This window comes from Aquarana catesbeiana, linkage group LG08 (assembly GCF_042186555.1).
Source record: "Aquarana catesbeiana isolate 2022-GZ linkage group LG08, ASM4218655v1, whole genome shotgun sequence".
In the NCBI taxonomy this organism is placed as follows: Eukaryota; Metazoa; Chordata; class Amphibia; order Anura; family Ranidae; genus Aquarana; species Aquarana catesbeiana.
In genome coordinates, this window is record NC_133331.1 from 280342696 (window position 1) to 280363914 (window position 21219).

Consider the following 21219-nt stretch of genomic DNA (forward strand, 5'->3'; position numbering starts at 1 on the left):
GGTGGATGTTAAGAGATCTTGCGCTCCTCCACCTTCCGTTTGAGGATGCCTCACAGATGCTCAATAGGGTTTAGGTCTAGAGACATGCTTGGCCAGTCCATCACCTTTACCTTCAGCTTCTTTAGCACGGCAGTGGTCGTCTTGGATGTGTGTTTGGGGTCGTTATCCTGTTGAAATACTGCCCTGCGGCCCAGCCTCCAAAGGGAGAGGATCATGCTCTGCTTCAGTATGTCACAGTAAATGTTGGCATTCATGGTTCTCTTAATGAACTGTAGCACTCCAGTGCCGGTGTCTTGCTGAGAAAGTTCCCTCGGCGGATAAGGTCCCCCCTGTACTGCGCAAGCGCTGTCCTTGCGCAGTACGAATGACCAGGAGCCGCCGAAAATAGCTGAAGATGAAAATCTTCAATCAGCTGTACACGGCGCCTGTGCCCTAGGTCCAGGTTGAAGCCCCACCATCCAAGTGGACCTAGAGGGGGAATAAAAAAGTGCCGAGCGAAGCGAGGCCGTGCCCGAAGCATGGCGAGGCCGTGCCCGAAGCGTGGCGAGCGGCCCGCATACAGGCGCCGTGTACAGCTGATTTCTTCTCTATTTCGCTTCGGCTATTTGCGCCGGCTCCTACTGCGCAGACGCTGCGCCGTAGAGGGGGGTCCTTATCCGCCGAGAGGAACTTTCTCGGCAGAACACCGGCAGCACTCATGCAGCCCCAGGCCATGACACTCCTACCGCCATGCATGACTGTAGGCAAGACACACTTGTCTTTGCACTCACCTGGTTGCCGCCACACATGCTTGACACCATCTGAACCAAATAAGTTTATCTTGGTCTCATCAGGCCAGTAATCCATGCCCTTAGTCTGCTTGTCTTCAGCTACTGTTTGCGGGCTTTCTTGTGCATCATCTTTAGAAGAAGCTTCCTTCTGGGACGACAGCCATGCAGACCAAGTTGATGCAGTGTGCGGCGTAAGATCTGAGCACTGACAGGCTGACCCCCCACCCCTTCAACCTCTGCAGCAATGCTGGCAGCACTCTTACTGCTATTTCCCAAAGACAACCTCTGAATATGACGCTGAGCACGTGCACTAAACTTTTTTTGGTCGACCATGGCAAGGCCTGTTCTGAGTGGAACCTGGCCTGGTAAACCGCTGTATGGTCTTGGCCACCGTGCTGCAGCTCAGTTTCAGGGTCTTGGCAATCTTTTTATAGTCTAGGCCATCTTTATGTAGAGTAACAATACTTTTTTTCAGATCCTCAGAGAGTTCTTTGCCATGAGGTGCCATGTTGAAATTTCCAGTGACCAGTATGAGAGAGTGAGAGCGATAGCACCAAATTTAACACACCTGCTCCCCATTCACACCTGAGACCTTGTAACACTAACGAGTCACATGACACCGGGGAGGGAAAATGGCTAATTGGGCTCAATTTGGGGTGTATTCACTTTTGTTGCCAGCGGTTTAGACATTAATGGCTATGTGTTGAGTTATTTTGAGGGGACAGCAAATTTACACTGTTATACAAGCTGTACACTCACTACTTTACATTGTAGCAAAGTGTCATTTCTTCAGTGTTGTCACATGAAAAGATATAATAAAATATTTACAAAAATGTGAGGGGTGTACTCACTTTTGTGAGATATTGTATAATGAAAATATGGAAGCGAGAGTGTGAAAAGTCACGCCAAAAATTACTTTAAAGCAGTGGTCTCCAAATTGCGGCCCTTTGCTTGCTTTTATCCAGCCTTTGGGATACTATTCTATCCACTGACACCAACAATGGGAAACTACTCCTCCCACAGACCCCAACGAATAGGCAGAGTCACTGTCACCAAAAATGGGGCAGAATTTCTCCCACTGACACCAATGATGGGGCAGAATTCAACCCGCTGTCACCAACAATGGGGCACAATTTCTTCCATGGACACCGATGGGGAACTATTCCTGACACAAACAATGGGACATTATTCCTTCTACTGACACCAGTGATGGGAAACTAGTCCTCCCACTGACACCAAAGATAGGGCATTGTTTACTCCCACTGGCTCGTCCAGCCCCCTAAAGTCTGAAAGACAGTAAACTGGCCCCTTGTTTAGAAACTTTGGAGATGCCTGGTTTAGGGTAAACACTTCAATAAGAACTCATAAGGCACAGAATTATAGGGGCTCACTGAAAACACACTGGGAAAGACTTACTAAAACTGGAGAGTGCAAGATCTCGTGCAGCTCTGCATAGAAACCAATCAGCTTCTAGGTTTTATTGTGAAAGTTTAATTAAACAAGCTGAAGTTGAAAGCCAAATTGGCTACCATGCACAGCTGCACCAGATTTGAAGTGCTCCAATTTTAGCAACCCCCCCCCCCCCAACTATGCTTTCCCTTTAAATCAGTGGTCTCCAAATTGTTGCCCTTTGCTTGCTGTTATGCGGCCCTTGGGGGCACAATTCATCCCAATGGGGGACAACTCCTACCAATGATGCCAACAATGGGACACAGTTTGCCCCAATGACGCCAACAATCAGATGCAATAACACCAATAAATATATAAATGCAGCGCTTATAAATGATATGTGATATAAAAATCAAGGTAACAACGCATTCCTCAGGGATAAATGTAAAACTGGTGACAGCTTGTGTGTCAAACACAAAAATCAAAAAAAGGGCTATCAGATATATATAAAAAATAAATCTAAAATATCTGTAAAAAAACAACAAAAAATGTGTCCTTGATAAAAAAAAAAAAAAAAATATATATATATATATATATATATATATATATATATATATATATAAAATATTCCTCAATAGGTGCAGTTAAGATCTCCAGCAGGCAGACGTACTTGCGCTCGCATGAAGTGGTCAGCTAAATGGAATATGCAAACTCCAAGATGCAGCATATCAGATCATAAAAAAGAGAAAAAGGGCCTCCACAGTGCATGAATCCAATGGAAAAAATGTATTTAAAAATATCAGGAAAAAAAAAAGTACAATCACCTGGCCAGGTGGGTACAGAAAGTGATCACATAAAATATATGTATCTAAATCACGTGGTGTCAAAAAAGCACAAAGGCTCAGCAACCCGACATGTTTCGGATTGCTGAGATAGTCCTTCAACTGGGGCAAATTGTCCGAAACATGTCGGGTTGCTGAGCCTGTGGAGGCCCTTTTTGTCTTTTTTTATGATCTGATATGCTGCACCTTGGAGTTTGCATATTCCATCTAGCTGACCACTTCATGCGAGCGCAAGTACGTCTCCCTGCTGGAGATCTTAACTATTACCATCCATCGCTTACTGCTCTGGATGAGGCCATTGAAGTGCATTTCTATACCATCACTACCTTCTATCAAGCACCCACTGGATTGATTGATCCAAATGCCTGACTGACCCACCGCCGTATGGTAAGTGTGTCCACCCTTTGTGGTAAGAGTACCCAATTCTTCCATCAATTCAGCTGTATGTCGGTTAATGCTATATGAAGAAGTCTGTTCTGCTGCACCCACTGGTTGAAAAGGCATCACCTTCACACATCTTTTCCCCACGGGATTTCTCTGCACCTATTGAGGAATATTTATATATATATATATATATTTTTTTTTTTATCACGGACACATTTTATGTTGTTTTTTTACAGATATTTTAGATTTATTTTTTATATATATCTGATAGCCCTTTTTTTGATTTTTGTGTTTGACCCACAAGCTGTCACCAGTTTCACATTTATCCCCGAGAGATGCGTTGTTACCTTGATTTCCATATCACATATCATTTATCAGCGCTGCATTTATATATTTATTTTTACTTTGTTACACAGTTCACTACACTGTTGATGCTGGCTGTTAAAATATTGCTTGTTGTTTTTTTTCATCTTTAGTAATGCAACTTTTTTCCTGTTTTCATTGTGTGCAATAACAACAATGATGGGACACAATTCCTACCAATGATGAAGTACAGTTTCTCCCAATAACACCAACAATGGAGCCCAATTCCTACCAAAGACACAATTGATGTGGCACAATTCCTCCCATTGACACTAAAATGGGGCATTGTTTACTCCAACTGATGTTGACCACAGTCTGGCCCCCCTAAAGACTGAAGGACACTAAATTGGACCTTTGTTTAGAAAGTTTGAAGACCCCTGTGTAGTATAGTTCTAGGACTTCCCCCCTCTATGAGTCTTTTCGTGACTGATAAGATAGGATTTTCTAGAAAAACATTTCCCACATTCGGAACACGAATACGGCTTCTCCCCCGTGTGAACTTTTTCATGTGTAAGAAGATTTGATTTCTGAGTAAACCGTTTCCCGCACACGGCACAAGAAAACGGTTTCTCCCCTGAATGAGTCCTCTGGTGTCTGGCTAGAGTCGACCTGTCGGCAAAACATCTCCCGCATTCGGTGCAGGAAAAAGGTTTCTCCCCCGTGTGAGTCCTCTCATGGGAAATAAGATAGCGTCTCTGGTGGAAACTCTTCCCGCATGCCGAGCACGAATATGGCTTTACCCCAGCGTGACAACTCTGATGGGCGTTCAGATTTGACCGCTCGGCAAAACATTTCCCACATTCGGCACAGAAGAACGGTTTCATCCCTGTGTGAGTTCTTTCGTGCGATCGAAGCCGGACTCGCTGGATAAAACATTTCCCGCATTCCGAACAAGAGTAAGGTTTCACCCCGGTGTGAGTTCTCTGGTGTATAAAAAGTCTGGCCCTCTGAGGGAAACATTTCCCACATTCCGCACAATTAAACTGATTGTCCCCCGTGTGAGAATTTAGATGTGAAATAAGATTTCTCTTCCGGGTAAAGCATTTTCCACATTCGCGACATGAATATGGTTTCCCTCCTTGGAGTAAGGTGTGGTCCTCTCCCTGGGTAAAACATTCACCACCCTCAGAACACGAGAAGGTTGTACCATCTTTATGATAGGTGGTGGGAGGGGAGTTACTAGGAATATCCCACCCATGTGCAGAGAGATTAGAAGGATCTCCACTGGGAAATACTGGATGGAGATTCGGGGTAGTAATGGGACTTTCTTCAAAAGATTCAGATGTGATATCATCGTCATCATCATCCTCCGAGGAACCATATTTGATGTCATAATCTTCTGTTAAACCATCTGCAGAGATAACAGGATGTTTCTCCCAGATACTGCTGTTGTGTTGTCTATCTGAAAGATATATTTGAAAAGAGTCAATGTTTAGAGTGAATTTTGAGATTATATATCTTGAATTATTATTGTAGTGTTTTCCTTAACCACTTGAAGACCAGGCCTATTCTGACACTTAAGTATATAAAGAGTGCTGCGCAAATAAATGTCCTTAAACAAACATACAAAGGGTAAAAGTATAATGGCAGGATAGGAGGACAGGAACCACCGGTGACAGTATAGATATCTGGATGGTGACTTTATTCCCTCCACCGTTCTTAGATGGCCCCTCACCTCAGATATTCGACCTGAAACAGGTCACACCGCTTGTATGATTGGATGGATCAATCTGTATAATAAGTAATTACTCCTTCACCTCCTTCAACTCCCAGTACTCAGTAATTGGCAGATGATGAATATGAAATAAAAAGGCAAAACATAGTGTTCTCCGTAGCTACTTTATTTTAAATGATAAAAAACTGAAATGAAATTTTGTATCACTCACAGAATACCGGCACTCCGATCCGAGTGCCGGCCAGCAGGCTTGTGATCGTGTCTGTCGGATGACCGCGGGTGACGTCATAAGCTCCTAACCCCCGTACGCGTTACGTCCTATGGGCGGGACTTCATCACGGTCATCCGACAGACACGATCACAAGCCTGCTGGCCGGCACTCGGATCGGAGTGCCGGTATTCTGTGAGTGATACAAAATTTCATTTCAGCTTTTTATCATTTAAAATAAAGTAGCTACGGAGAACACTATGTTTTGCCTTTTTATTTCATATTCATCATCTGCCAATTACTGAGTACTGGGAGTTGAAGGAGGTGAAGGAGTAATTACTTATTATACAGATTGATCCATCCAATCATACAAGCGGTGTGACCTGTTTCAGGTCGAATATCTGAGGTGAGGGGCCATCTAAGAACGGTGGAGGGAATAAAGTCACCATCCAGATATCTATACTGTCACCGGTGGTTCCTGTCCTCCTATCCTGCCATTATACTTTTACCCTTTGTATGTTTGTTTAAGGACATTTATTTGCGCAGCACTCTTTATATACTTATATGCTTTTGAGGTATTTTTTTGCCTGCTTGCATTTATCTTGATACGTCCATTTAATTAGTCAGCGCTGAATTTAATTATACTGTTTTTCTATTCTGACACTTCTCACATATATGTAAAAATCTGTATTTTTTTTGCTTAGATCCCTTAGATTACTTAGAACCCCCAAACATATATATATATTTTTTTAAGCAGAGGTCCTAGAGAATAAAATGGTGGGTGCTTCGATTTTTTTATGTCATGCCATACACCAATTTCTTTGGAAAAAATACACTTTAACCGCTTGCCGTCCAGAGCACGACGCTATACGTCGGCACAATGGCACAGCTACGCAAATGGGTGTACCTGTACGTCCCATTTAAATCGTGGGCTAGTGGGTGCATGTGTGCCCGCCGCTCGCGCGGACTCCATGTCCGCCGATGGCCCGCGATCGTGACACGGAGAGGTGGAACGGGGAGATGTAAACAAGGCATTTCCCTGTTCTGCCTAGCAACATGACAGGGATCTCCTGCTTCCAGTGATCGGGAGCAGTGATCTCTGTCATTTTCTAGTGAGCCCACCCCCCCCTACAGTTAGAACACACTGAGGGCACACAACCCCTTGATCGCCCCTTAGTGTTTAACCCCTTTCCTGCCAGTGTCATTTACACAGTATTCAGTGCATTTTTATGGCACTGATCGCTATATAAATGTCACTGGTCCCAAAATAGTGTCAAAAGTGTCCGATGTGTCCACTGCAATGTCGCAGTCATGATAAAAAGCTCAGATCGCCGCCATTAATAATAATAATAATAAAAAAAATAATAATAAAAAAGCCATAAATCTAGCCCCTATTTTGTAGATGCTATAACTTTTGTGTAAACCAATCAATACATGCTTATTGCAATTTTTTACCAAAAATATGTAGGAGGAATACATATCGGCCTAAACGGAGGAAGAAATTTGTTTTTTTTTAATATTTTTTTGGGATATTTATTATAGCAAAAAGTAAAAAAGATTGCTTTTTTTTCAAAATTGTAGCTCTTTTTTTGTTTATAGCGCAAAAAAAAAACAAAAAAAAACGCAGAGGTGATCAAATACCACCAAAAGAAAGCTCTATTTGTGCGGAAAAAAAGGACGTTAATTTTGTTTGGGTGCAAGGTTGCACGACCGCGCAATTGTCAGTTAAAGCAATGAGGTGCCGTATCGGAACAAATGCTCTGGTCAGGAAGGGGGTAAATCCTTCCGGGGCTGAAGTGATTAATGACTTTTTTGAGCATACAAACATAATACAATACCCAATTGTTTTGTAAAATATAATTTATGATTTTATGCTGAGTAAATAGATATCTATCATGTCATATTTAAAATTGTAAAAAGCACCCACCCACTTGTGACATTAGCGAATCAATATTCGCTATGGTCTTCAGGCTTCTCCTCCCGGCCATTCAGGACAGAAGGCAGGTATTAAGACTGGAATAGCGGGGAGAAGAAGCCGGGAAGCCGCGACCTGGTGGTGGGGTTTGTTTGCCACCCCCCCTAACATCGTTCGCCTTTGCACGTGCGAATGCAGGGACGAGGGCGCTTTACATTGTTTTTAAATTATTATTTATTTTATGTAGGTTTTAAAAAATGTTTTACTCTGTTTCTTTAAAAAAAAATTGGATCAGTTTTATTGCTATGACAAAAGATGAACAACATCCCTTGTTATAGCATGGGCAGTGATAGGTACTCTTTACTGAGAGATTTGGGGTCTTTTAGACCCCAGATATTTCCTCTGCCCTTAAAACCATCGGATTAAACCAGGTGTCAAACACAAGGCCCGTGGGCCAAATTCAGGTGGCCCTCCCACCTAGGGCTTTTTTTCAACCGTTTCACCACCTCCAGCTCCTTGAAACTGCACTCTGTACATAGTGCATCCCTGAACTCTGCATTCTGTGCTAGCACACTCCTAAACTCTGCACTCTGTACCTAGCGCACCCCTGAACTCTGCATTCTGTTCATAGTGCATCCCTGAACTCTGCATTCTGTGCTAGCACACTCCTAAGCTCTACACTCTGTGCTAGCGCACCCCTAAACTCTGCACCTAGCGCATCCCTAAACTCTGCATTCTGTACATAGTGCATCCCTGAACTCTGCATTCTGTGCTAGCGCACTCCTAAACTCTGCACTCTGTGCTAGCGCACCCCTAAACTCTGCACTCTGTACCTAGCGCACCCCTGAATGCTGCATTCTGTACATAGTGCATCCCTGAAATCTGCACTCTGTGCTAGCGCACCCCTGAACTCTGCATATAGCGCACCTCTGAATGCTGCATAGTCTACATAGTGCATCCCTGATCTCTGCATTCTGTACATAGTGCACCCCTGAACTCTGCACCCCTGTACTTCGCACTTAGACCCCTTTCACATTGGGGAGCTTTGCAGGCGCTACATCGCTAAAAATAGCGCCTGCAAAGTGCTCTGAAAGAGCCGCTCTTGTGTCTCCAGTGTGAAAGCCCTCGGCTTTCACACTGGAGCGGTGCGCTGGCAGGACGCTAAAAAAGAGCCCTGCTAGCAGCATCTTTGGAGCGGTGAGGGAGCGGTGTGTATACCGCTCTTGCCCATTGAAATCAGTGGGGCAACGCAACTATACCGCTGGCAATGCGCTGCTGTAGCAGCACTTTGCAGGTGGTTTTAACCCTTTTTCGGCAGCTAGCGGGGGTTAAAAAGCGCCTCACTAGCGGCCGAATACCTCCACAAATACGACGGTAAAGCGCCGCTAAAAATAGCAGCGCTTTACCGCCGATGCCACCCCCGCCCCAGTGTGAAAGGGGCCTTATGCACTCCTGGTATTTATTGCCCCTTTAAGATCTGTTAGTGCATTTTGACCACACTCACTGTTCAATGTGGTTCAGCCCGGGAGGGGGGTGTGGTTTAGTTGCTGCACCTATTCTCTGAGAACAAAAAGCCATGGATAAATGTATATATTTATACAACTGGTACTTTGAGGGCAACCATAATGCTGATGCGGTTCGCTTTTGGGTCCTTAGACCATAGAGGTGATTGGGGATGTAGCTGGCTGCAGTCCTGGACTCTCCTGTCCCACGGGAACCCCTTTTGCCACCTGTAAAAGTGATCCAGCTGCTAGGATCGCTTTTACAAAAAACAGCATCGCCGGCAGAAAAAAACAGCGCCGGGATGATGCCTGTAGCTGTAGGCATCATCCCGGTATTAACACTTCACACTGGTGAAGTACATGTACGTTAGCCGGTTTTAAAGTGAATTAATAGTATTTATATGATTTTTACATTCGTACACACACTCACTCTTCCATCAACACCTCATCTGTACTAACCCTACATCCTCTTAACAAGTACATATTACTCTCTAGGTCTCCTTGGAGGCCACCCACATTTGGCTGGCTATGTAAACTTCAACCTGAGGCCTCCTGATTCATATACATCCCTCACAAAATCTTCACTGCTCCACTCAAACAACAAAAGATGCCAGTTTTTGGTTCCTCCACTGAACCTGGCAATATGTGGCATGGTGGACAGCATACAAGTTTTTTGGACATGGAGGCTGAGTAAAAGGAGACCCACCTAAGAGAATCTGGAACTCTCTTCTGGATTTAGTGTTTATTACTCACCTGTGCTGATTTCTGGAGGATCTTCCTCCTCCTTACATGGCTCTTCTGCTTCCTCTTTCACTTCAATTTTTAAGTCAAACAGATTTTCACACTGATGAAAACAATGGTATATAATGACATTTTTAAGGATTTGAGATTAAATAGGATAACCTCACGTTGTTAGATTTCGTAATCATACAGAACAAATGTATTACCATTTTCATGCTCAGTTTGATTTACCTGATCCTCCTGAGGGATCTCCTGATGTTCCTGTGTGGAGTCCCGGGAATACAGAGGACGGGGACATCTCTCTGGGGGATTTCTGTTCCTGGATCCATCTGTAGGAAACACACACAATGACTGAATACATTGTTTCTATGTCTTTATATCAGAGGATGTGTGTATCTAGATGGATCCTCAATACTCTTCTCTCCATTACAAGAAATGAAAGTCTCCTCTTACCCGGTGATGTGAGGGGCGGCCGGTTCTCCATCATGACGTCCTTGTAGAGATCCTTGTGTCCTTCTAGATACTCCCACTCCTCCATGGAGAAATAGACAGTGACATCCTGACACCTTATAGGAACCTGACACACACAATGATACAGTCACCATCCAGACACATCCCTTGTCTGTTACTGGATAATATCCCAGAATTCCCGCCACCGCTCACCTCTCCTGTCAGCAGCTCAATGATCTTCTGGGTGATTTCTAAAATCTTTGCGTCGTTAGTTCTCTTAGGTATCAAAGATTTAGGAAAAGGCTCCATGATGGGATTTTCACTCCTACTACATCTTCCTGACATACAGGGGTGGCTGCTGGGTGTCATATATACACAAGATGTCTTCTTTACTATAATGTAATCCTGTGTGATTACAGGAAGAAAAGATATAAAAATGGACTTCCCCTCACCTGTCCGGTCAGATCTGTTTTATTAATAGAGATAAGAGTGATGTCATGTGACCTCCCAGAATCCTCTTCACCTCTCCAGTCAGGTCTGTTTTTTTAATAGAGATAAGAGTGATGTCATGTGACCTCCCAGAACCCTCCTCTCACCTATTTGGTCAGGTCTGTGTTTTAGTAATAGAGATAAGAGTGATGTCACATGACCTTCCAGAAGCCTTCACACCTTTCCGGTCAGGTCTGTGTTTTATTAATAGGGATAAGAGTGATGTCATGTGACCTCCCAGAATCCTCCTCACCTCTCCAGTCAGGTCTGTTTTAATAATAGAGATAAGAGTGATGTCATGTGACCTCCCAGAATTCTCCTCACCTCTCCGGTCATAAGGTAGATGATCTCCAGGGTGAGGTTTAATATCTTTTCCATAATTTTGTCCCTTTCCTTGTCCATTTTCCGGGAATTAGTCATGATCAAGTGGAGGAGATGATCATGGAATACTGTATATTGAATACACAGAGAACTCTGACCTATAGATAAAATAGAACAGTAGGTCTATGAGTTTATCAGCCAGAGGTGTTATTATACCCTCAAACATCAGCTGCGATGGCCTTACTTACCTTCTACAGCAAAAAAAAAAAAGAAGAAGAGTAACCTGTGAAATGGTATGTCCTCTAATCAGAGGGATTTTTAGGCTCCAGCTTTGGAAGTGGCTGGTGCTTTATCTTATTGTTAGCTACCTCAGATCAAAAGCATTATTGTACTTACCTGCCAATTGCTTCTTTGTTGCCAACCCAGATTCACTTGACTACTTTCTTGCTTGCCGCCTGCCAAGACCTGACTATTTCTCTGCATTCCACTTACATAAACCTCTACTCGGAACTGACTACTCCCTCATTTGTTGCCTCCCTTGACCTGACTATTCTCTTGCCTTATGCCTACTAGGGCCTCTGCCTGGGCCCAGCTACTCTCTCGCTTGTTGTCTGCCTTGCCCTGACTATTCTCTTACCTTATGCCTGCCATGGCCTCTGCCTGGACCCAGCTACTCTTTCATTTGTTGCCTGCCTTGCCCTGACTATTTTATTGCCTTATGCCTGCCATAGTGTCTGCCTGGACCCATCAACTCACTTGCTTGCCACATGCCTTGACCCGACTATTTTCTTGCCTTATGCCTGCCATGGCCTCTGCCTGGACCCATCAACTCTCTGGCTTGCCACATGCCTTGACCTGACTATTCTCTTGCCTTATGACTGCCATGACCTCTGCTTGGACCCAGCTACTCTCTGGCTAGCCACCTGCCAAGACCTGACTACTCCCTTGCAAGCACCGCCTAAATTTCCACTTGTGTTACATCAAGTGATTGTTGTTTATAGCTCGTTGATGTGAAAGATTGGATCAAACGTAGCCTTGAAGTGATCAATTTAAATGTTCAATCTGGTTAAAAATGTGTACATGGCCAACGCTAACAGTTGTTGTCTACTGCCAGCAGCCAGACCCCTTTCCCGTAGCCGTGAACTTCTCCATTCCTCATCTATAGCGGTATTACTACAAGATGCAGGTTTATAGTTTTCCAGAGAATACGTCCCCTGCGCCTACATTGAAAGAAGAGCTGACCATCTAATGCTCTGCACATCAGAGGACTTGCAGGAAGATGATGATGTGTGGAGGTGACATGATCCCCCCATCCAGTCCACACACAGAGTGCTGGGACCCCCTTCTCTCACAATAAGAAGACATTATTACCTCCTCACTGGACCTCCATTCTCCAGCCTCACACCCCCAGCAGCTGCCGGAAACAGTCAAAACTTTGACTGTCTGCCCTCAGCTCCTCAATTAGGCCACAAGAAAATGGCCGCCAGTCTTTCTCAGCCAAAATTGGTCTGGGCACCTTCTCCTTCGACTAATATTGCGGAGCCAAGTCCATAAATAGTAAGTATGTTAAAACTTTTACGTATCCCATTATCTAGAGGGAGAGGGTGTCCTGTCCGTGCTACAAAAACATGGCCGCCGCTGTTTATAAAAAGATATGTCTGTGGTAAGTTCGCCCTCTAGCATCCCCTCTGCAGTTTACCAGTTCAGGAGGAGGTACAACGCAGCCGCTTTCACCCGCCTCTTTCTTGTCATGGCGACGCGCACGCGCGGACAGGAGCACAGGCTGGCGGCCATTTTCTTGTAGCTCATGTGAGGAGCCCAATGTTACTATTTTTTTGTTCTCTTTCCAGCAGCTGCTGACGGATGTGAGTGTGGAGAGTGTGTTTCCAGTGAGGAGGAGGTAATAATGTATTTTTTTATGAGAAAAGGGGATCACGGCACTCTGTGTGTGGACTGGATGGGGGCATCATGTCACCTCCACAAATCCTCATCTTCCTGCAAGTCCTCTGATGTGTAGAACATGAGATGGGGAGGAGGATGGAGTTGGGAGCTGTATTCTCAACAAAGCCACAACATGCGCAGAGTGGCCAGAAAGTGAGCTCATCCGTCTGCTGCTTCTCCTCTCACTGTCCAGTCACAGGCTGGGGGCGGGACCAGACCTGGAGGTGAGACTGAACTGCAGCAGAGGAAAATCGGGTCTCCTGCCCTGCCAGAGATGTGCAGTGTGGCTGAGCTGTGTGAATATCAGGGCTCAATACAAATCCTTTGGCAGGTAGAAAAACTCCCACATAGCTGTTTGCCTGGAGCTCAGCTTTAAAGCCAAAGTACGGCCAAAAAAAAAAAGACGATTGTCCATTTGCGTATAAAAAATACTGCGCCAACCACACAAACAATAAATGGGTGAAAAAAAGCAGCAACTGGGTGAAAAAAAAGCCATTTGCACCATAAAAATAAGTTACTAAGGGAGGGTTATAACACCCTGTTAGTTTTATTCTGGCCATCTTATGTCCCATTGGGGAGATTTACCTGACTTCCGGCCCCATCGACAATTCCCAGGTGCCAACTTGCCATGGCGACAAGAAATTGTGTTCTGGCTGCCCGAAACTGTCACCAGAAAAATCATCACGTAGGGGACTTTTTGTAAAAAAAATACGTTTTCATTGTAATAGATGTAAATTCAACTCAAGCACATAACACCCCCCCGGAAAAAAAATATAGCCCCCCCACCACCACCACTACATATACACACACGTACAAACGTAAACGCACACGTCAGGGCACCTGTGTCTGAAAACGGCGATTGCAATACATGTATACCGCCACGTACACCCGAGTGAAAGCAATAATTCTAGCACCAGACCTCCTCCAGAATGCTAAACTGAAGACCTGTAGGGGGCATTGCCTATGGAAAATGTAGGGTAGTAAAGTTTGTCTCCATTTTACGGGCGCACGCAAATTTAAGGTTTGACATGTTGGGTATCTATTTACTCAGCGCAACCCCGGCTTTTATGTTTTACCGAATAATTGGGTAATTTATTACATTTTTGTGCCCCTTAAAATGAACTTTAAAGTGTTTTTTATCCCAAAAATAAAAAAAAAAAAAAATCATGCTCCTGTTTCTTTAAGGCACCAGCTATAGCATAGTGCTTTTGCCTAGTCCATGGCCCCTTTGTATCTCCTACAGTACCTGGTTGATTCTGCCTGGTCTGTGAGCTGACCACGTTTATCATGGCTGCTGAGCCATGCGATCGTGGTCAGGATACGTGCCTCCGTCATCTAGCTTCTCTCCTGTGGGTCTGTGTGCCTCTGCATCTCCCTCTTCCCTCCCTTCTCCCTCCCTTATCTCCCCCCCTACCTTCTCTCTCTCTCCCTCCCTTCTCCCCCTTCTCCCTCCCCCCTTCCCCCCTTCACCCCCTTCTCTCTCCCCTCCCCCCTTCACCCCCTTCTCTCTCCCCTCCCCCCCTTCTCCCCCTTGTTCCTCTCCCCCCCGTCCTCCCCCCCCCCTTGTTCCTCTCCTCCCCCCCCTTGTTCCTCTCCTCCCCCCCCTTCTCTCCCCCCCTTCTCTCCCCCCCTTCTCTCCCCCCCCCTTCTCTCCCCCCCCCCTTTTCTCTCCCCCCCTTCTCTCCCCCCCTTCTCCCCCCTTCTCCCCCCTTCCCCTTCTCTCCCCCCCCTCTTCTCTCCCCCCCTTCTCTCTCCCCCCCCCCTTCTCTCCCCCCCCCTTCTCTCCCCCCCCCTTCTCTCTCCCCCCCCCCCCTTCTCTCTCCCCCCCCCCCTTCTCTCTCCCCCCCTTCTCCTCCCCCCTTATTCCTCTCTCCCCCCCTTGTTCCTCTTCCCCCCCCCCTGTTCCTCCCCCTCCCCCTCCCCCTCCCCCTCGTTCCTCCCCCTCGTTCCTCCCCCTCGTTCCTCCCCCTTCTTCCTCTCCCCCTCTCCTTCCTCTCCCTCCCTCCTTCCTCTCCCTCTCCTCCCCCTCCTTCCTCTCCCCCCCTCCTTCCTCTCCCCCCCTCCTTCCTCTCCCCCCCTCCTTCCTCTCCTCTCCCCCCCTCCTTCCTCTCCCCCCCCTCCCCCTCCTTCCTCTCCCCCCCCCCCCCTCCCCCTCCTTCCTCTCCCCCCCTCCCCCTCCTTCCTCTCCCCCCCCTCCCCCTCCTTCCTCTCCCCCCCCTCCCCCTCCTTCCTCTCCCCCCCCTCCCCCTCCTTCCTCTCCCCCCCCTCCCCCTCCTTCCTCTCCCCCCCCTCCCCCTCCTTCCTCTCCCCCCCTCCCCCTCCTTCATCTCCCCCCCTCCCCCTCCTTCATCTCCCCCCTCCCCCCCCTCCCCCTCCCCCTCCTTCCTCCCCCCCCCCTCCCCCTCCTCCCCCTCCCCCTCCTTCCTCCCCCCCCTCCCCCTCCTCCCCCTCCTCCCCCTCCTCCCCCTCCTCCCCCTCCTCCCCCTCCTTCCTCTCCCCCCCTCCCCCTCCTTCCTCTCCCCCTCCTCCCCCTCCTTCCTCTCCCCCTCCTCCCCCTCCTTCCTCTCCCCCTCCTTCCTCTCCCCCCCTCCCCCTCCTTCCTCTCCCCCTCCTTCCTCTCCCCCCCCTCCCCCTCCTTCCTCTCCCCCCCTCCCCCTCCTTCCTCTCCCCCCCCCTCCCCCTCCTTCCTCTCCCCCCCCCTCCCCCTCCTTCCTCTCCCCCTCCTTCCTCTCCCCCTCCTTCCTCTCCCCCTCCTTCCTCTCCCCCTCCTTCCTCTCCCCCTCCTTCCTCTCCCCCTCCTTCCTCTCCCCCTCCTTCCTCTCCCCCTCCTTCCTCTCCCCCTCCTTCCTCTCCCCCCCCTCCCCCTCCTTCCTCTCCCCCCCCTCCCCCTCCTTCCTCTCCCTACAAGGTACGCTATGGTCTACCTAGGCCAGGGGTCTCCAAACTTTCTAAACAAAGGGTCAGTTTACTGTTCTTTAGACTATAGGGGGGCTGGACTGTGCCCAGTGGGAGTAAACCATGCCCCTTCTTTGGTGTTAGGGGAGAAATAGTGCCCCATGGTTGGTGTCAGTAGGTGTAGTAGTGCCCCATTGTTGGTGTCAGTGGGAGGAATTCTGCCCCTTCGATGGTGTCAGCAGCAGGAATTATAGAAAAAAAAAGAATATATACCGCGCTCAAAAAAATTTAATTATTAAATGAATAAACATAAAAATAAAAATGGTATAAAGCAGCAACTAACATATGAAATACAAAACATATGCACAAAGACTAGGTAAAAATAGCTGCGCTAAAAAGTGATCTAGAGTGTGATAATACCACACACATTAACATATATGTAATGATGATATTAAAGTGCACACAAATATGATGATAAAAGGAAAAAAGGTAGCAAAAAAGTCCAAACAATATGTGATGTGCTGGATTCAAGGTACAAAAGTGCAATCTTCCATCACCAGTGATAGTACACCAAAGCAAATGCGTGCTTACCAGAGGCAAGCAAGAAAAAGCTTGCGGCTTAAACCCAGCCAGGGCCTTTCTAGGAACTGTCAGGTAACAGACTCCCAAGGAACACTGATCCAGGATCGGTATGTAATCATAGGTGGAAGGAGCCCTCCGGTGCTGTAACATCAGGGCATGGAAGAAAAAGTAATCCCCATAGTGTGATACCGTAAAATGATTTATTAGAATAAAAAGAGTAACACTTACAGAGTAGATAAAAATTCAAGCAGAGCAGGAATTATGCCTCAAGGACTGGATAAAGGCAAGCAAAGGACCACAGTTTGGAGACCATTGACCTAGGCCCAAGCCAGGTGGACACCACTCCTTAGGGACCACCTGAAGACTGCTCACCAAGTATATGGTAAGGGGCTCTCCCAAAGAGAGACCCCTCTGAAGGCCATAGAACCTCCCCCTGACATCAGGGTAGTCCCCCGGATGACCTGCACCCTCCATCTCTGTGCAAAAACAAACACAAGTCACATACTGGTCAAATACCCATAAAAAAAGGTGCGATGTGCAGTACATAGTAGGTCTTTCCCGGCCGATCTAAAAATTACCCTGGCTAGCCAAAAGGCCACATCCAAAGGTGTGGTGCAAGTTATCCTCTTCGCACTGGCGCCTCCCGGCCCTTTAAGAGATTTAAGATACTGGGAGGTGGGGCGGGGCTTAAGTTCACATGACCGCTGTGATTGGCTGTCAGGGTGATCTGAAAATTTAAAAAGCTTTCAGTTAGCTACCGAGAACTGTGCCTGGAGCGCGCAGGACGCACACTCTTTGCACAGCTATATTGATCGCACGTCACACAAATATGCGGCCTCTCGGCACCAAGGACCAGGCACTGAGAGACTAGGGGTGCAACGGATCGTCACCGATCCGTGATCCGTACGGGTCAACCTCCGCAGATCTGCACATCCGCGATCCGCGGAGCGCTCTGCGGCCTCGGCCATAGGAAAGGCCGCGGCTTCGGCCTAGCTCCGGAGCGGCGGCCATCTTGGTACACCAGGCCGCGGCCGCTGTCTCGTCAGGAAGTGACGTTTCGTCGCCGCCATCTTGCTACACCCCACTCAGTACTGTAATGAGAGAGTGAGAAGGGGGCAAGCGGACATCTTGTTACACCCACCGGAGTTTTAGATTTAACAGCTATTTTCAACACAAAATTGAGCTTATATGCATACAGTATTTGTAGAACTGTTTAGACATAAAAATTTTAAAAGCAACAGCAAACCTGCTGACCTTACATGGTTGCTAATGTGACAAAACACCTCTGATTTTCACATTCAATGTTAAATGTGAAAATCAGAGGTGTTCTGTCACATTAGCAACCATGTAAGGTCAGCAGGTTTGCTGTTGCTTTTAAAATTTAACATCTAAACAGTCCGTCCGAACTACAAATACTGTATTTATGCATATAAGCTCTGTTTTGTGTTGAAAATAGCTGTTAAATCTAAAACTCTGGTGGGTGTAACAAGATTTGTGTTTTTTTTTTTTTTTTTTTTTTTTGCTGATCCGAAAATGATCCGATCCGTGACTCTGATCCGAGGATCGATCCGATCCGTGAGTTTTTTGATCCATTGCACCCCTACGAGAGACTGCATATTTGTGTGTGGGCGGCACCAAGAGGTTAAGCGAGAAAGTGACATGTCCTTGGCTTAGGTTTTATTCACACCTGGGCGGCTTGAGTCGCGGGCAGAATTGTGATTCAGAATCGAGGCAAGACACAGGGTATGTTTGCAAAGCCATTATTTCTCAATGGCATCCTAAACGCGGTACGATTTTTGCTGCGATTGTCTCATGACAAATTGTAGCAAAGTTGTGCAAACAAAATCACGGGACACGTGTTGCCCAAAAAAAGTTCTTGAACTTAGTGCTCTGGATTGAGACAAGTACACACTATAGAGGGATATGCTTTGTTCATATTTCATGTCTGAGGTTTACAACCACTTTAACCGCTTTAATAATGGGCACTTTCACCCCTTCCTGCCCAGACCAATTTTCAGCTTTCAGCCCTGTCACACTTTGAATGACAATTGCGCGGTCATGCAACACTGTACAACATATGAATTTTATTTATCCTTTTTTTTTTTGATACAAATAAAGCAGATGATGTAAATAAGTAATTTTTCTCCTTCACTGATCTGCACTGCTGGAATCACTGCTGGGCACTGTTGGGGCTGCACTGATGATCAGGACACTAATTACCTGTGCAGGTCTCCCCTGCGAGAAATGCCACTGATCGGCTTTTCTCTCCTCACACTCTATCAGTGTGAGAAGAGCCGATTAACGGCATTTTCTTGTTTACATGTAATCAGCTGCGATTGGACAGAGCTGATCACATAGGTAAAGAGCCGTTCATCGGCTCTTTATCGAGATCAGTGTCACGCCATGTCCTAGGGACACAGCGTGCCCGAGATGGCGCTGTGCGGTGAAACTGCAGCGATGTCCTATGACATCGGTCCAGAACAAGGCAGCTTCCTGCCCAGCGTCATTTGTCTATATGGTGGGCGGGAGGTAGTTACCTGTAAATAATGGGCCTAGAATGAGTGCTTACACTTGGTGTGTTCAGCAATAGGTGTATGTAGCACTATAAATGTTTTTTAGCATAGATGCAGATGGTGTTGCATTAGCTTCTTCCCTGGCGGCTGTGGCCAGGGAAGAAGCTAATGCAACACCATCTGCATCCAGAGCTGTAATGGACATTTTACAACGTTGCTTCTGTGTTCATATTAGATAGCGGTGATCAGCAAACGTATGTTAGCTGGTCTCCCTCACCTCTACCCAACCTCACCCGCAATGCCGGTCCTGGGTCCACCGGTGGACTGAGCAGATGTTCTATGGTGAACTCCTGGTTTATGTCTGGAGGGCATAAAAAGATGATTTAACTTACCTAGTCCTTCACGCTGTTAGATTGGCTCATGCTGCATCTTCTCCACCATACCCAACCAGTCTAGGGTTCTAACATCAAGACCATGGCATGATGATGGCTCTGAGGGACAGAACACTGCTGGAGCATAGGGGGAGCACCGTCTGGGCTCAGAGGATCAGGTAAGTAAAACAAGCAGTTGACCCCTGCCGTAGCGCCACTGCAGGGGAGAATTTCAGGTTCCCAGAAAACCCTAGAGTTGGGCTCTAAGGTGACCACATACTATACAACCTGACTGTACAATCTCCTTTATACTTTCTTTGAAAGGTGGCATTGGACATGCGTTTTTTTTTTTTTTTTTTTTAAAGCATTCTGAATGCTATTCATAGCCCCTGTCATCAAATAAAATGGTTACCTTATAGTCCTGTTCATATGTTGGTTTTGCTTTACTTCACTTTAAAAATGATACCCCATATTGCTTTCTTGGTGCTTCAAAGCATCTCCAAAGCTTCCATAGAAGTCTATGACAATGCTCGCTAACAGCACCTGCAGCTTTTGTTTAGTTTTGCTTTGTTTTGGAGGTATTGCAGGTATGAGATATTCCAGGATGCACTGGGAAACCAACAAGTGAACCAGAAAGACATCATCAGCAGTTACTTCCGATTCATGTGTATATATTCTGGAAGTGTCTGGTGCAGACATCACATCTGGTGTGCAACGCGGAGCAGCAGGAAGGTGAGCAAGGTACAGACTGGAACGGAGCAACTAGCAGACAGCACACGTGGTATGCAACATGGGAACACCATAGCGGAAAGTGAGCGGAAAACAGAGGACTGAGTGGCAGAGGATCGGCAGAGCTGGCAGCCTGGAGCAGGAGAAACTAGCAGATGTTGCATGTGGTGCGCAGCGTGGGAGCAATATAGTGGGAGGTGAGCGGCGCGGGGACCAGAGAGAGAAAGGACAATCGGCAAACCAGAAGATCAGCAGAGCTGGGAGTTATTACTGAGCGGGGGTCAGCAGAGCTTGGGGTACTACTGAGCAGAGGATCTTCTGAATGAGGGTACTAATAAGCTGGGGATCTGCTAAATGAGGGTAGCAATGAGCAGGGCATCTGCTGAACGAGGGTAGCAATGAGCAGGGCGTCTGCTGAACGAGGGTAGCAATGAGCAGGGCGTCTGCTGAACGAGGGTAGCAATGAGCAGGGCGTCTGCTGAACGAGGGTAGCAATGAGCAGGGCGTCTGCTGAACGAGGGTAGCAATGAGCAGGGCGTCTGCTGAACGAGGGTAGCAATGAGCAGGGCGTCTGCTGAACGAGGGTAGCAATGAGCAGGGCGTCTGCTGAACGAGGGTAGCAATGAGCAGGGCGTCTGCTGAACGAGGGTAGCAATGAGCAGGGCGTCTGCTGAACGAGGGTAGCAATGAGCAGGGCGTCTGCTGAACGAGGGTAGCAATGAGCAGGGCGTCTGCTGAACGAGGGTAGCAATGAGCAGGGCGTCTGCTGAACGAGGGTAGCAATGAGCAGGGCGTCTGCTGAACGAGGGTAGCAATGAGCAGGGCGTCTGCTGAACGAGGGTAGCAATGAGCAGGGCGTCTGCTGAACGAGGGTAGCAATGAGCAGGGCGTCTGCTGAACGAGGGTAGCAATGAGCAGGGCGTCTGCTGAACGAGGGTAGCAATGAGCAGGGCGTCTGCTGAACGAGGGTAGCAATGAGCAGGGCGTCTGCTGAACGAGGGTAGCAATGAGCAGGGCGTCTGCTGAACGAGGGTAGCAATGAGCAGGGCGTCTGCTGAACGAGGGTAGCAATGAGCAGGGCGTCTGCTGAACGAGGGTAGCAATGAGCAGGGGATCTGCTGAACGAGGGTAGCAATGAG

General features: G+C 47.2%; 2 protein-coding genes across 6 annotated transcripts in view; one reads left to right on the forward strand and one right to left on the reverse strand.

The window, feature by feature from the left end:
* LOC141106754 (uncharacterized) overlaps positions 1–21219 on the reverse strand; it is a 227636-nt gene that overhangs the window by 112012 nt on the left and 94405 nt on the right. The window contains exons 14-21 of the mRNA XM_073597681.1: positions 19258–19341; positions 11298–11300; positions 11053–11207; positions 10453–10644; positions 10243–10366; positions 10021–10118; positions 9802–9892; positions 4143–5150 (exon numbers count right to left, since the gene is read on the reverse strand). Of these exons, the coding sequence (XP_073453782.1) occupies positions 4143–5150; positions 9802–9892; positions 10021–10118; positions 10243–10366; positions 10453–10644; positions 11053–11207; positions 11298–11300; positions 19258–19341 (1755 nt within the window). The remainder of the gene's footprint in view (positions 1–4142; positions 5151–9801; positions 9893–10020; positions 10119–10242; positions 10367–10452; positions 10645–11052; positions 11208–11297; positions 11301–19257; positions 19342–21219) is intronic.
* LOC141104515 (uncharacterized) overlaps positions 12792–21219 on the forward strand; it is a 54563-nt gene continuing 46135 nt past the window's right edge. For 2 of the 5 annotated variants that reach the window (XM_073594094.1, XM_073594095.1), the window contains exons 1-2: positions 12797–12949; positions 19930–20277. In XM_073594094.1, coding sequence (XP_073450195.1) covers positions 20243–20277 — 35 coding nt within the window. In that variant the 5' untranslated portion in view covers positions 12797–12949; positions 19930–20242. Of the gene's footprint in view, positions 12950–19929; positions 20278–21219 lie in introns of all 5 variants that reach the window. The other 3 variants (XM_073594093.1, XM_073594098.1, XM_073594097.1) reach the window with 3 other exon arrangements.